Here is a 13,697-nt window from a genome sequence, read left to right as displayed (position 1 = left end):
GCATTGAGGGGACGGGACCCACTTGGTCTAGTATATTACTAAAGCTCTCATCTTGTTTGTTTCTTTCTATGCCTGTGAGTGCGCGTAGGTGACACCTGTACAACGCCATAATGGTGCATGATAGTGCTAACATTTTTGCACCACCTTACAATTGTCCTGTGGTGGTTTTTGTCAAGTTTTGTTCAGATTGATGTTATATTTTACGTTATTAACATTTTTAGCTTTACAAAATCCCACTTTGAGAAGGATTTCTTCAAATCTGCACTGGCATTTAGGCAGTTACCAGCTATGACGTCACAATGCTCTACCATCTACAATGTTGCTATTCCAAAACACTGAGTCCTTGACAGCAAATGTCCTTCAGGGGAAGAATCTGCCAGCCTAACCTAGCACAGATGTGATTGCAAAGCCACAGCAAAGTTTAATAAGTAGATTTGGATAACAAAAGATGGCCTTGTCGTTGGCACCAACATCACGTTAAAGAATTAAAAAAATGTTAGTGCAACTGCATTTTAAAAAAAGTTTATAATGAGGGAGGGTAAAAAAATGAGCCAACCTGCACAGTTGGGGTTTATGGGTGAGTGGTGGAATATTGCATTGGGGGAAAGGGTTGCGTTGGGGGAACGGGTAAGTGGTCGACTCTTACCTTGGAGAACAGGTTTTGTTGGCGGACCAGGCCTCCCCTGGGGGCTATAGGTGAGTGGTTGAATATTGCTTTAAAAATTAGCTGACCTGCACAGTTGGGGGCTATGGGTGAATGGCGGTATATTGCATTGGGAGAATGGGTTGGGTTGGAGGAACAAGTGAGTGGTGGAATCTTGCGTTGGGGAAGAGGTTGCGTTGGGGGACCACGCCTCCCGTGGGGGGCTATGGGTGGGTGCTGGAATGTTGTGTTAGGGGAATGGGTTGCATTGGGGGGGCCAGGCCTCCTGTGTGACAGGGACCCAACGAATCTCACTTGGTTTATCTAGTGTATATATTACTAAAATTCTCTGTTTGTGTGACTGATGATTAAAAACTCTGCCAAAACGGCACATGATAGTGCTACAATTTTTGGCCCATCTTGCTCACCAATGTCCTTGGATGTAAAAGGGACATTTTGTTTGGATTAATGTTATATTTTTCAACTTATTGACATTTTAAACTTTACAAAAGCCACTTTTAAACCACTTTTGCACTGGCCCTGCCCGTTAACCGCATCTCAATGACGGCACAATGTGATCCCGAATCTTATTTACATTTTAAAAATCGCGATTTAAAAAAAATTCTTCCGTTTTCATAAGCAGCTAACATAGTGTTTAGGTTTAAAGAAAAAACGTGATTTTCTTTGAGAATTACATTTTTTTAAATCGCGATTTTCATTCTGGGCGGGGTGGGATGGGGGGGAAGTGAGGAGTGTGGGAGCAGGGGGACAGAGGGACAGGAAGGTAGTAGGGAGGAGAGGGGTTATGGAGGGAGGGAGTAACTGATAAGTAATTGAGTTAAATTGTACACTAGCTTATTCAGGACTATTCAGATGGCTGGTAAGGGAAACAAAGAAGTTGTACCTGAGACTGGTGGTGCCATTCTCAAGCTTCTGTATCTTCTGCACAACAGGTGCGAAGAGGGGAAGGAATGACTGAGGTGGGAAATGTCTTTGATTATGTTGGGTGCTTTCCCGAGGTAGTATGAAGTGTAGGAGTCAACTGGGGGGAGTCTGGCCTGTGAGATGAACTGAGCATAATCTGTAACTCTCTGCAATTTCTTGTCGTCTTGGGCAGTGCTGTTTGCAATTTAAGCTTTGGTTGATATTAATATTAGCAATGATCTGTTGGGGATTAACAATGAACCATAGACAATAGGTGCAAGAGTAGGCCATTTGGCCCTTCGAGCCATTCAATGTGATCATGGCTGATCATCCCCAATCAGTACCCCGTTCCTGCCTTCTCCCTATATCCCCTGACTCCGCTATTTTTAAGAGCCCTATCTCTATAGAGATAGCCCTATCTAGCTCTCTCTTGAAAGCATCCAGAGAACCTGCCTCCACCGCCCTCTGAGGCAGAGAATTCCACAGACTCACCACTCTCTGTGAGAAAAAGTGTTTCCTCGTCTCCGTTCTCAATGGCTTACTCTTTATTCTTAAACTGTGGCCCCTGGTTCTGGACTCCCCCAACATCAGGAACATGTTTCCTGCCTCTAGAATGTCCAAACCCTTAACAATCTTATATGTTTCAATGAGATTCCCTCACATCCTTCTAAATTCCAGAGTGTACAAGCCCAGCTGCTCCATTCTCTCAGCATATCACAGTCCCGCCATCCCTGGAATTAACCTTGTAAACCTACGCTGCACTCCCTCAATAGCAAGAATGTCCTTCCTCAAATTAGGGGACCAAAACTGCACACAATACTCCAGGTGTGGTCTCACTAGGGCTCTGCAACCGCATTGATGCGACAGCCATGAAGGCACACCAACACTTCTGCTTCCCTTGGGGACTGTGGAAGTTTACCATGTCTCCAATGACTCAAATTTCTACAGATGCACCATAGAAAGCATACTGTTGGATTACATCGGGGCTTGTGCCGATGTGGGGAACAGCTGTGCTCAAAACCACAAGAAATCGCAGAAAGTTGTGGATGTAGCCCAGTGCATCACACACACCAGACTTCCCACTATTGACTCCATCTACACTTCACACTGCCTCGGAAAAGCAGCCAAAATAATCAAAAACTTGATCCATCCATTTCTTCTCCCTGCTCTCTTCCGGCAGAAGGTACAAAAAAAGGTGAATGCGTGCACAACCAGACTTGGGAACTATTTCTTCTGAAGATGGACACAAAATGCTGGTGTAACTCAGCAGGTCAGGCAGCAACTCTAGAGAAAAGGAATAGATGACCTTTTGGGTCGAGACCGCTCTTCAGACTGAGTCAGGGGAGAGGGAAACTAGAGGTATGAAAAGGTACTCTTTAATATTTGTAAACAAGCTGACAATACAATACACTATTGTTATTCAAATCCAATTTGTTTTTAACATGTATCACTCCATATCTTTCAAAATGCAAGTTCGTTTTATCTCAGGAAATTGGCTCTAAGATTCTGACAATGAACTAACATTGTCATTGTCACCAGTTTTATACCTGTTCATTTTTGGATGTGTAATTTTGGCCATTTTCCTGCCCTCTATATTCCTATTCATGAAGGATTAACCGATTGTAGCTAAAACCTCCGGCACCTTCACCCTTATTCCCTTCAGCAAGTTATGGATGCACATTTATTATATGTGTTGTTTTTGTTTATTACTGCTAGCATTTAAGTACCTCATCTTTATGCATATCTGGTATCTTGTGCCTTGCGTTTATAATAAGCTTCCATTTTTTTGTTTCACTTTGATGCCTCAGTCTAGCTATTAGTGACTTATCTTTGGAAACCTTTTTGTTTTCAACTTGTGAAAATATGCTAAACTATCTAGTATTAAATGTTGTTATTCCTCGTTTATTATACCACTTGCGATCCTTGATTCCTGTTCACTTGGGTGAGATCACCTTTTATTCTACAGGAATGAGCTTCTCTCCACTTGAGTATTTTATTTAAAGGAGATAATTTTGCTTGGTTAGCCACAGAGGGAGCAGGAAATCATTTGGGATTTAATGTACTCTGGAGCTTGTGAATGGCAGAATTTTCATTTTCAATGTATGGTCATTGATGTCAGAGCAAGTAGTGCGTGTTCCACATTGAGAATTATATTTAAACAAACATCGCCGTGTTCCAGATGAACTGCTACTGGTAAATCACTGATGTCTGAAACTCTGAATTTCTATGTGGGAAGAATAAACAATGTGCCTTGAAACATAAGTCTATATTGTCTATGTTGTTCTTGAGATGTTGACAGTGATTCTCCTATGTAATACATAATATTTAACGTAATTTAGAAATTTGTAATAAAAACAGAAAATATTCAAAATACTCACCATTAGCCTGTATCTATGGAAAAAGTAGCCAGAGTTAACTTTATAGATCACCAACTTCTCATCAGAGGCTTTCAGAAGACTTTACTTTGAACTAATGCATTTGGTCTGTGTTTTTTTTTAATACTGCCTAACTTGCTGAGGACATGTGTTTTCTGCTTTGGAATGAGACAGCTTTTTATGACCTTTTTATAGATATTGAAATGCTTTTTTTTTAAATGTATAGTCACTGTTGTAATGAATTTTCTTTTCCTCGCAATGTAATATTTTTGGTCATTGTTCAAAGGCATATCAATCCTGCGAAGGAACAGACTTGGACTGAGACTGAGAAAATCCACGTGTGTGTAAGAAAGCGACCACTGGGAGTACGAGAAGTGCGACGTGGTGAAGTTGATGTGGCAAAAGTAGAAGAAGGAAAGTCTGTCCTTGTTTGTGAAAATAAGGAAGCAGTTGATTTGACACATTATCTCCAACAAGTAGGATTTCAAAAAATTCTCTTAACCTTTTTTTCAACTTTAAATATTGATGACCACACGTACAGTAAATGTATTTTGTCTATTATTTAAAAACAAATGCCTAAATGTTTATTTGTGGGTAATGTAGTATTCGAAGGCAGTAAACGATTGATGATCAGATAAATATTATAAAGAGTTATTCTGCCTTTAAAGTGCACTGCCACTGTTCTTTATATTATTTTCAGGAACATACATCGGTATTTCCACATGATCAAGTATTTATATTATATGTTATTCGCTGCATATTTCTCACCCCTGTGTATTACTTACCTTTTTGACTATGGCAACCTTTTTTAAAGATAATTTTTTCCCCAAAGGTTTCCTTTGAAAATGATGCCAGTTATTTTCCCTCTTGTGGTTATGTGGTTACCAAGGTTCAAAGAATAGTTTTGTTGTGGATCAATAACAAAGCAAATTATTCCATGTTGCACAGACCAATGTTTCCATCTAAAAGAAACCACTTTTAAATATCATTTGCTCCCTATGTGATCCTCATTACAATTGGTTATTACAAAATTGACTTAATTTAGTTTAAAAAAATTAAACTGTGGATGCTGGAATCTGAAACAAAAAATGCCCACATCTGCGGGAAGGGAAATCAGTATGTTTCAAGTCAGCGACCCTTCCTCAGAACTTTTGTTTCAATACAGCGTTATGTTGGTACCCAATATTCAGTTGATGAATGTTTATGTATTAGGTTTTGGCAGCTTATTTCATTTTACTACAGTATAGAAGTTGGGAGGTCATGTTGCAGTTGTATAAGACGTTGGTGAGACCCCATTTAAAATATTGTGTTCAATTCTGGGCACCATGTTATAGGAAATATATTGTCAAGCTTGAAAAGGTTCAGAGAAGATTTACGAGGATGTTGCCAGGACTAGAGAGTGTGAGCTATAGGGAGAGGTTGAGTCTCTATTCCTTGAAGCCCAGGAGGATGAGGGGTGATCGTATAGAGGTGTACAAAATCATGAGAGGAATAAATTGGGTCAATGCACAGAGTCTCTTGCCCAAAGTAGGGGAATTGAGGACATAGGTTCAAGGTGAAGGGGAAAAGATTTAATAGGAATCTGAGGGGTAACTTTTTCACACAAAGGGTGGTTGGTGAGTGTATGGAACAAGCTGCCAGATGGGGTAGTTGAGGCTGGGACTACCCCAACGCTTAAGAAACAGTTAGACGGGGACAGGGATAAGATAGGTTTGGAGAGATATAGACCAAGCGCAGGCAAGTGGGACTAGTGTAGCTGGGACATGTTGGGCCGAAGGGCATGTTTCCACACTGTATCACTCTAGGCCTATGACTATATGACTTCCTATGTATTTTGATAGTCTCACTTAGTTCGGCTCTTCAAAATGTTGTTTGTTGTTTGTCACACGCACATATATGGCGAGGTGGTATATAGAATGAAAAATCTTGCTTGCTACAGCATCGCAGATAAATAGACAAACACACAAAAAACAAATTACACATTATATATCAATCACACAAAATTGTAAAATAAAGAAGACAGCAAAAAAGACATTACTGCAAAAACATAATTAGAAAAAAAGTTCATAGTAGTGCAATAGGTGGGATTGTCTCGTGAACTGCTGTTGAGGTAATCTGATAGTTGTAGGAAATTAGCTAATGGTAGCAGTGTGAAGAGGGTATATCCTGGATGGTGGGGATCCTTGATGATGGATGCCACCATCTTTGAGGGTTCCTGATGCAGATGGTTGTGATGCAGGGGAGAGCTGTGCCTGTCATTGACTGGGCTGAGTCCACCACTCTTTGTAGCCTCTTGTGTTCCTGTGCATTGGTATTGCCATATCAGGCCATGATGCAGCAGTTATGATGCTTTCTACAGTACATCTGCAAGTGTTTGTTAGAATAATCAGATACATGCAGAATCTCTTAAACTTCTAAGAAAGCAAAGGTGTTGGGAATCATTTTAGAACCCAAAACAACTTGTAAAATTACTATTCTCTCAATATTCTATCTACTCGATGTACTTTAATGTGATGCTAAAGAATGGGAGGTAGACAAAAATGCTGGAGAAACTCATTGAGTGAGGCAGCATCTATGGAGCGATGGAATGGGTGATGTTTCGGGTCGAGACCCTTCTTCAGACTGATGGGACGGGAAGAAGATAGGAAGATGCAGAGACAGTGGGCGGTGGGAGAGCTGGGAAGGGGAGGGGAAAGAGGGAGAAAACAAGGACTGCCTGAAATTGGAGAAGTCAATGTTCATACCGCTGGGGTGTAAACCAAAGATCTTAGAGCAAAGCAACATGGGTTACTCTCACGCAAACGCGTAGTACGCTCATGGGCAGATTCATGGGTGATTATAGGACCCATTTTAGCAACCAGTCCCCGCCATCTTGCTCCGCCATCTTGCTCCGCCATCTTGCTTCCGGCCAAAGATCGGATCTTTGTTTCCGCAGCGGTGAGAGGGAGTGAGCGGCCCGGGGAGAGGGTGGAGGGCGGTGCGCGGCCAGGGGAGAGGGAGTGAGCGGCCCGGGGAGAGGGAGTGCGCGGCGCAGTGGGGAGAGGGGGTGAGCGGCCCGGGGGGAGCAGGGGTAGCCGGGGCCCGGGCCGCCACCGAGCCGCCGCAGGCGCCGACCAGATGGGGGGTGAGCGGGGTGCGGGGCCGGGGAGAGGGGGGTGCGCGGGGGAGAGGGTCAGCGGGGAGGGTCAGCGGGGCATAGGAGGAGGGGGGGAGACATTGTAGTGGGGGGTCAGGCGAAGGAGTGCCGGGGTGGGGATAAGGCCTAATGTGTGTGTGAAGTTGCGGGGAGGTTTACAATGTCCCTTGTCTAGTCTGAAATAAAGTTCATCATTGGATCAGAAGAAATGTAATTGAGTGTGTTATATGATTATATACATTTATATCACATTCATGTATGTGTGTTTATAAACATTTTATTCTTTAACAAGAATTAACAGAATTATGAACTAACCTAACCCTATATCACACACAGAAACTTCCCCCGCAATGTTAATTACCCTGCGAGTCGGGTCGGTTCCGGTTACTACAAAATCAACTCAAACACTGCTTGTGAGCCATTTAAAAAGAAATGATTTAAAAAACATTAAAAAAGACAATTATCAGAGTCAAATTTTATTCTTGACAAGAAGTATGAACTGACAGAATTATGAATCTAACCCTATATCACACACACAAACTGTTGCCCCGCAACATTGATTACACTGTGAGTCGGGTCGGGTCAGGTAGGCTCCGGTTACTAAAATGGGCGGTGAAAAATGCCCAAAATCCCCTCCTTAGCGTACTACACGTCAGCCCATTGTATTTCGCAGGAGTGGCCTATCTTGCACTGCTCTAAGATCTTTGGTGTAAACTACCCAAGTGAAATATGAGTTGCTGCTCCTTCAATTAACAGTGGGACTCACTCTGGCCATGGAGGAGGCCCAGGGCAGTAAGGTCGGATTCGGAATTTGAGGGGTAGTTGAAGTGCTGAGCCACCGGGAGATCAGGTTGGTTATTGCGAACTGAGCGGAGGTGTTGGGCAAAGCGATCACCAAGCCTAAGCTTGGTCTCACCGATGTAGAGCAGCTGACACCTAGGGCAGCGGATGCAATAGATGAGGTTGGAGGAGGTGCAGGTGAACCTCTGCCACACCTGGAAAGATGGCTTGGGTCCTTGGATGGAGTCAAGGGGGGAGGTAAAGCGACAAGTGTAGCATTTCCTGCGGTTGCAAGGGAAAGTGCCAGGAGAGGGAGTGGTTTGGGTGGGAAGGGAAGAATTGACCAGGGAGTTACAGAGGGAGCGGTTTCTGCGGAAAGCCGACAGGAGAGGAGATGGGAAGATGTGGCCAGTGGTGGGATACCGTTGGAGGTGGCGAAAATGTTGGAAAATGTTGTGATGGCTGGTAGGGTGGAAGGTGAGGACAAGGGGGACTCTGCCCTTGTTACAAGTGGGAGGATGGGGAGTGAGCAGAGTTACGGGGTATAGAGGAGACCCAAGTGAAATGGATGAAGTCAGTGAGTTCTACATGGGTGCGGGAGGTAGCACCAATGCAGTCGTCCATGTAGCGGTAGAGTTTGGGGATAGGGCCACGCTATGCCTCGAACAAGGATTGTTCGACGTACCCTACAAAGAGGCAGGCATAGCTGGGGCCCATGCGTGTACCCATAGCTACGTCTTGGATTTGGAGGAAATGAGAGGAGTCAAACGAAAATTTGTTGAGGGTAAGGACCAGCTCCATTAGGCGGAGGAGAGTATCGGTAGATGGGAGTTCTGTTACATTTTATTTAGAAAGACTATAGATCATTATTTAACGTATTTTATGATGCAGTTATGGACCTCTTTAACCTTATTTTTTACCATTTGAGATGATATATGGCTGCTTAATTAGCAGATTGTAATTTTGAAGACCCGTAATCATGAAAATTAAATGAACCATTTGTTATGTTTGCATGCATTTGAGAATCAATATTGTTTTAGCAGATTGTTATCTGAAGCTGACATTCCAAACACCTCAGCCTCTCTACACTAGATAAATCCATTTTAAAAACTCTCATTTAAACTTTCAGTCACCTGCTCTAAGATGTTTCCCTTGTGTCATTCCCCATTTCTCAAAAACAAAAGCATGTTTTGGAAGGCTGCTAAAGGTTGGACAATGTGATGTGTTTTATGTAGACTACAAATTGCATCAATCATTCTGCTGTCATCAATATATGTAATTATCTCTTCATAAAACATAGAAACATAGAAATTAGGTGCAGGAGTAGGCCATTCGGCCCTTCGAGCCTGCACCGCCATTCAATATGATCATGGCTGATCATCCAACTCAGTATCCCGTACCTGCCTTCTCTCCATACCCCCTGATCCCCTTAGCCACAAGGGCCACATCTAACTCCTTCTTAAATATAGCCAATGAACTGGCCTCAACTACCCTCTGTGGCAGAGAGTTCCAGAGATTCACCACTCTCTGCGTGAAAAAAGTTCTTCTCATCTCGGTTTTAAAGGATTTCCCCTTTATCCTTAAGCTGTGACCCCTTGTCCTGGACTTCCCTAACATCGGGAACAATCTTCCTGCATCTAGCCTGTCCAACCCCTTAAGAATTTTGTAAGTTTCTATAAGATCCCCTCTCAATCTTCTAAATTCTAGAGAGTATAAACCAAGTCTATCCAGTCTTTCTTCATAAGACAGTCCTGACATCCCAGGAATCAGGCTGGTGAACCATCTCTGCACTCCCTCTATGGCAATAATGTCCTTCCTAATTTATTGAGATAGGATCTCCGACCAACAAATCCATGCTGATAAATCAATTTCTTTCTTTCCTGTGCAAATTAATCCTTTATCTAAGAATCTGTGCCGTCACTTGCCCTATCATTTATTTTTAACTAAATGGACCTGTAATTGCCCGCTTTAGCCTTGCTCATATATTTACTGTCTTCCAGTCATCTGGCACCTCATTTGCTGCCAATGAAAATGTAATTATCTCCATCAGGCCGCAGCAGTTTACTTCCTTGTGTGGCTGTGTTTATGGTAGATAAATGCTGTATGGTGCAAATTAGAGGTGAAATATGAATGCCAGAGCAATGATAAACATAAAGGGAATTGTGTGTGAAGGCAAAGTGAAAACTGGTGTTTGTGTTTTGTAGTTTGTGAGAAATGACTTGTGTCAGTGGTTGGTGTGAGGTGAATGTCTTTGGAATTGATCGTAAACAGTATGTTTTAAGTTTTGAGTGGTGTAGAAGGGCTGAAGTAACTGTTGAAAAGTATTATTGAGAAATTACTCTGTTGTTCTTGTAAACATCAAAACACTTGGTACTTTAAGCCAGGTCTGGGACTAATAGTAGGATTGAGGATGTAATCACAGTTTTTGTTCTGAAAGTGATGGCTGCTTCTTGTAATTAATACCTCCATTAGTCAGAGAGACCTCTAAGCTTCCTTGAAGCCATGTGGATCAGCAATCTTGCCAAAAATTATTCTATATTTGTACAACGAAAAATACAAACAAGAAATGTTTTTAATTACTATTGCATATTCGCCCGACATCTATATTTTACGGTCACCATTGACCACAAACTCGCTGGACTAGGCATAGTACTGTGCCTACAAGAACAAGTCATAAGCTGAGTATACTGTGGTGAGTGCAATCCTCATGACACCCAAAGTCTCTCAACCTTCTGCAAGACATAAGTTTGTGATAATATACTCACAAGAAGCATGACACCATCCAGGACAAAGCATCCAGCTTCATTAGCACCATCATCCATCATCCTAAACATTAATTCCCTTCATCACTGGTAAACAATGGCTGTAGTGTGTGCCATCCATAAAAGGGGTTGGAATTAGATCCTCCAACAGCATTTATCAAATTCATGCTGTTCATCACCTGAAAGGACATGGGTAAAAGGCACCAGGGAACCCACCACCTGCAGTTTCCCCTCCAATTTGCACACTATCTTGATTTGGAAATATGTTGTCAGTCTTCTTTGTTGCATGGTCTAAATTCTGGAATTTCCTAGCCAAAGTGCTGTGTGAGTACTTTCACAAGAAGGCCGTTTGCAGTTGAAGAAGCCAACTCGCTGGCTTTGTCAGTGGAACTCGAATCTCAGAAAATTGAATAAATGTAAAACTAAAGTGAACTTATCCTAAAAAGTTTGGCCTCGGGGCTTCATGCTGGTGAAATTGATGAGTGGACAAATTCAGTACAGAATTAGACACAAAAAGCTGGAGTTAATCAGCGGGACAGGCAGCATCTCTGGAGAGAAGGGATGCGTGATGTTTTGGGTCGAGACCCTTCTTCAGACTGTAATTCTGTACAGAATTGTTCTCTGTCAAATTTGGTTTGTTCCAAGCAGTCCTTGGAGTATAAAAGTAGGAACCAAGAACTGCAAATGCTGGTTAACAAAAAAGGACACAATGTGCTGGAGTAACCCAGCGGGTAAGGCAGCATCTCTGGAGAACATGGAAAGGTGACACTTCGGGTCAGGACCGTTCTTCAGATCTTTGGAGTGTTTTGAGTCTATTTAGGCTGTGGGCCGAGCATCAAAAATGTGTCTAGAAATCGGCTTTCGTGACCCAAGACACCAAACTACATGAAATTTTCCACAGTTTTAGATGAAATATAATTGAGAAGGATGTCTTAACTCGTCATTGCCAAAAGCTGCACATTAATTAATTAAACTAATTAGAAAATGAAATCGGGAAAGTAAGCGCCATCTGGTGGCCAATGCCCATATTACACCAAGGGTAGCCTATTTCCGTGTTGCAGTCCATTTAAACTATATATATACCAAATTAACATCCACCACAGTGAGTTCACCAGGCACCTCCTCACTGTGATGGAAGGCAAAAGTCTTAAGTCTTTGTCTCATTCCTTCTTATTCTCCCTCTGCGCCGAGGCGATCCAGGCTTCAGATGTTGTGACCCCGCCGGGCGATGGTAAGTAATGTCAGTCCGGCGGCTGAATCCGAGCTCCGCGAACGGGCCGGTTCAACTCCGCGGCCCGGAGTGGTCGAAGCTGCCGAAGCTGCAGCCCTCCAGTCCAGCGGACGCAGCTGTTGTTGCGGGATCTCCGGAGAACATTTTTCTGATTTTTCTCTAATTTAATAAAAATGTGCAAGTCTTGTTCATGACGAGTTTCAGGGGTGATTTGAATAATATTTTTACACAATATGTGCAATATTGCATTGTAGTTCTGTGACTTGGGTCACGAAACACTGGAATAAAACTCCTCGGCCCACAGTCTAATTGGGAACATTCTAGTTGGTTAAAGTCAGCATGTTTTGTTTCAGTAAATATATATTAGAATTTTATTTTGTAAAATATTTGATAATATCCATTGGTGTAAAGAATAATATTTATTTAATTCAGAAACAACTTGGCATGAAAAAAGACCTTTTCCCAAGTCTTTTACTAACTTAATTTGGTCTCTATAACTCTGCAACAGAAATACTAATCCCATACAATAGTTATTATTCGGTAATTGATCTCCACTATAACCATTTGTTCACCATTCTTAATTATTCATTCTTATTTTTTTAATTAAATTCAGTATGTGATTCATTTGCAGCATGTTTTTTATTTTGATGAAGTATTTGAGGAGGCTAGTACCAATCATGATGTGTACGTGAAGACTGCTTATCCCCTCATCCAGCATGTTTTCAGTGGGTATGTTACTTTACTTCATCACTGTTATCATATGAACTCTCATTGTGCTCACATTAGTCATACCAGGTCATTCTGCTATTTTACACTGATGTATCAGGTCAAAAGTTGTTTCAATAATTCAGATAAGATTTTTAAATTATCCTTGTAGAAGAATTCAGAACTGATCTTATTGGGGCGTCACAGTGGCACAGCAGTAGAGTTGCTGCCTTGCAGCGCCTGAGTTTGATCCTGACTACGGGTGCTGTATGTACGGAGTTGGTACATTCTCCCTGCGACTGTATGGGTTTTCTCCGGGTGCTCCGGTTTCCTCCCACACTCCAAAGACGTGCAGGTTTGTAGGTTAATTGGCTTCCGTGATTTGTAAATTGTCCCTAATGTGTGTAGGATAGTGTTAATGTGCAGGCATCGCTGGTTGGCGCGGACTCAGTGGGCCAAGGGGCCTGTTTCTTCACTGTACCTCCAAAGTCTTAAAGTTTATTATACCAATAAAAAATTGTAGCCATTTTTTGGGTTCAGCTTGAGATGATGAATACATTTTAGTTGAAATTTTGCATCTGAGGCCTTTTATTATATCATTCACAGTGTGTATTAAATATCACGGTTCCCTTTTTCTTAGAACAGGAAGGAGGGGGAAGATGGTATATGTTGTATGTAAATTGGTAGCATTGGGAATAAATGGAACATTATGTGGGTAATGTGCATCTAAGGGATTGAAGCAGTCTGAGATTTCTGCAGGGAGGGAATAACACAGGCTAGTTAAGACCTGAGAGCATTGGGGAAATAAGGTGCCAGATATTAGACCTATGGAAAATAATTGGAATACAGTGTTTGAATTTTCTTGTGGATTTTTGAAATATTGGGAAGGTTGTGAAAAAACTGAAATGCCACATTTCGCATCACGAAAAGTGGTAAATCTTACTAAATGTACAACGCATATTTTAAAGAATTGTATCAGTCTGTAGGGGTAAAATTGCAGCGAATACAGTATTTGTATTTTAAAAACGTTTCTATCTAGGCTGGGAAGAAACAACAAACGGCAAAGGGGATGACAACAGTGGAACTTTGATCCTGGCTAGTGGTGTGGGGGAAAAAACATTTGATGGAAATGGGTTGAATA

General features: G+C 42.0%; 1 protein-coding gene across 2 annotated transcripts in view; it reads left to right on the top strand.

Moving 5' to 3' along the window:
* The window catches only part of LOC129695589 (kinesin-like protein KIF24), a 79,769-nt gene that overhangs the window by 12,175 nt on the left and 53,897 nt on the right, over positions 1 to 13,697 (top strand). For both annotated transcript variants that reach the window (XM_055632679.1, XM_055632688.1), the window contains exons 3-4: positions 4,229 to 4,418; positions 12,483 to 12,580. In XM_055632679.1, the coding sequence (XP_055488654.1) occupies positions 4,229 to 4,418; positions 12,483 to 12,580 (288 nt within the window). The remainder of the gene's footprint in view (positions 1 to 4,228; positions 4,419 to 12,482; positions 12,581 to 13,697) is intronic.

This window comes from Leucoraja erinacea, chromosome 1 (assembly GCF_028641065.1).
Source record: "Leucoraja erinacea ecotype New England chromosome 1, Leri_hhj_1, whole genome shotgun sequence".
Classification (NCBI taxonomy): Eukaryota; Metazoa; Chordata; class Chondrichthyes; order Rajiformes; family Rajidae; genus Leucoraja; species Leucoraja erinaceus.
This window is presented reverse-complemented; position numbering and strand designations above follow the sequence as displayed.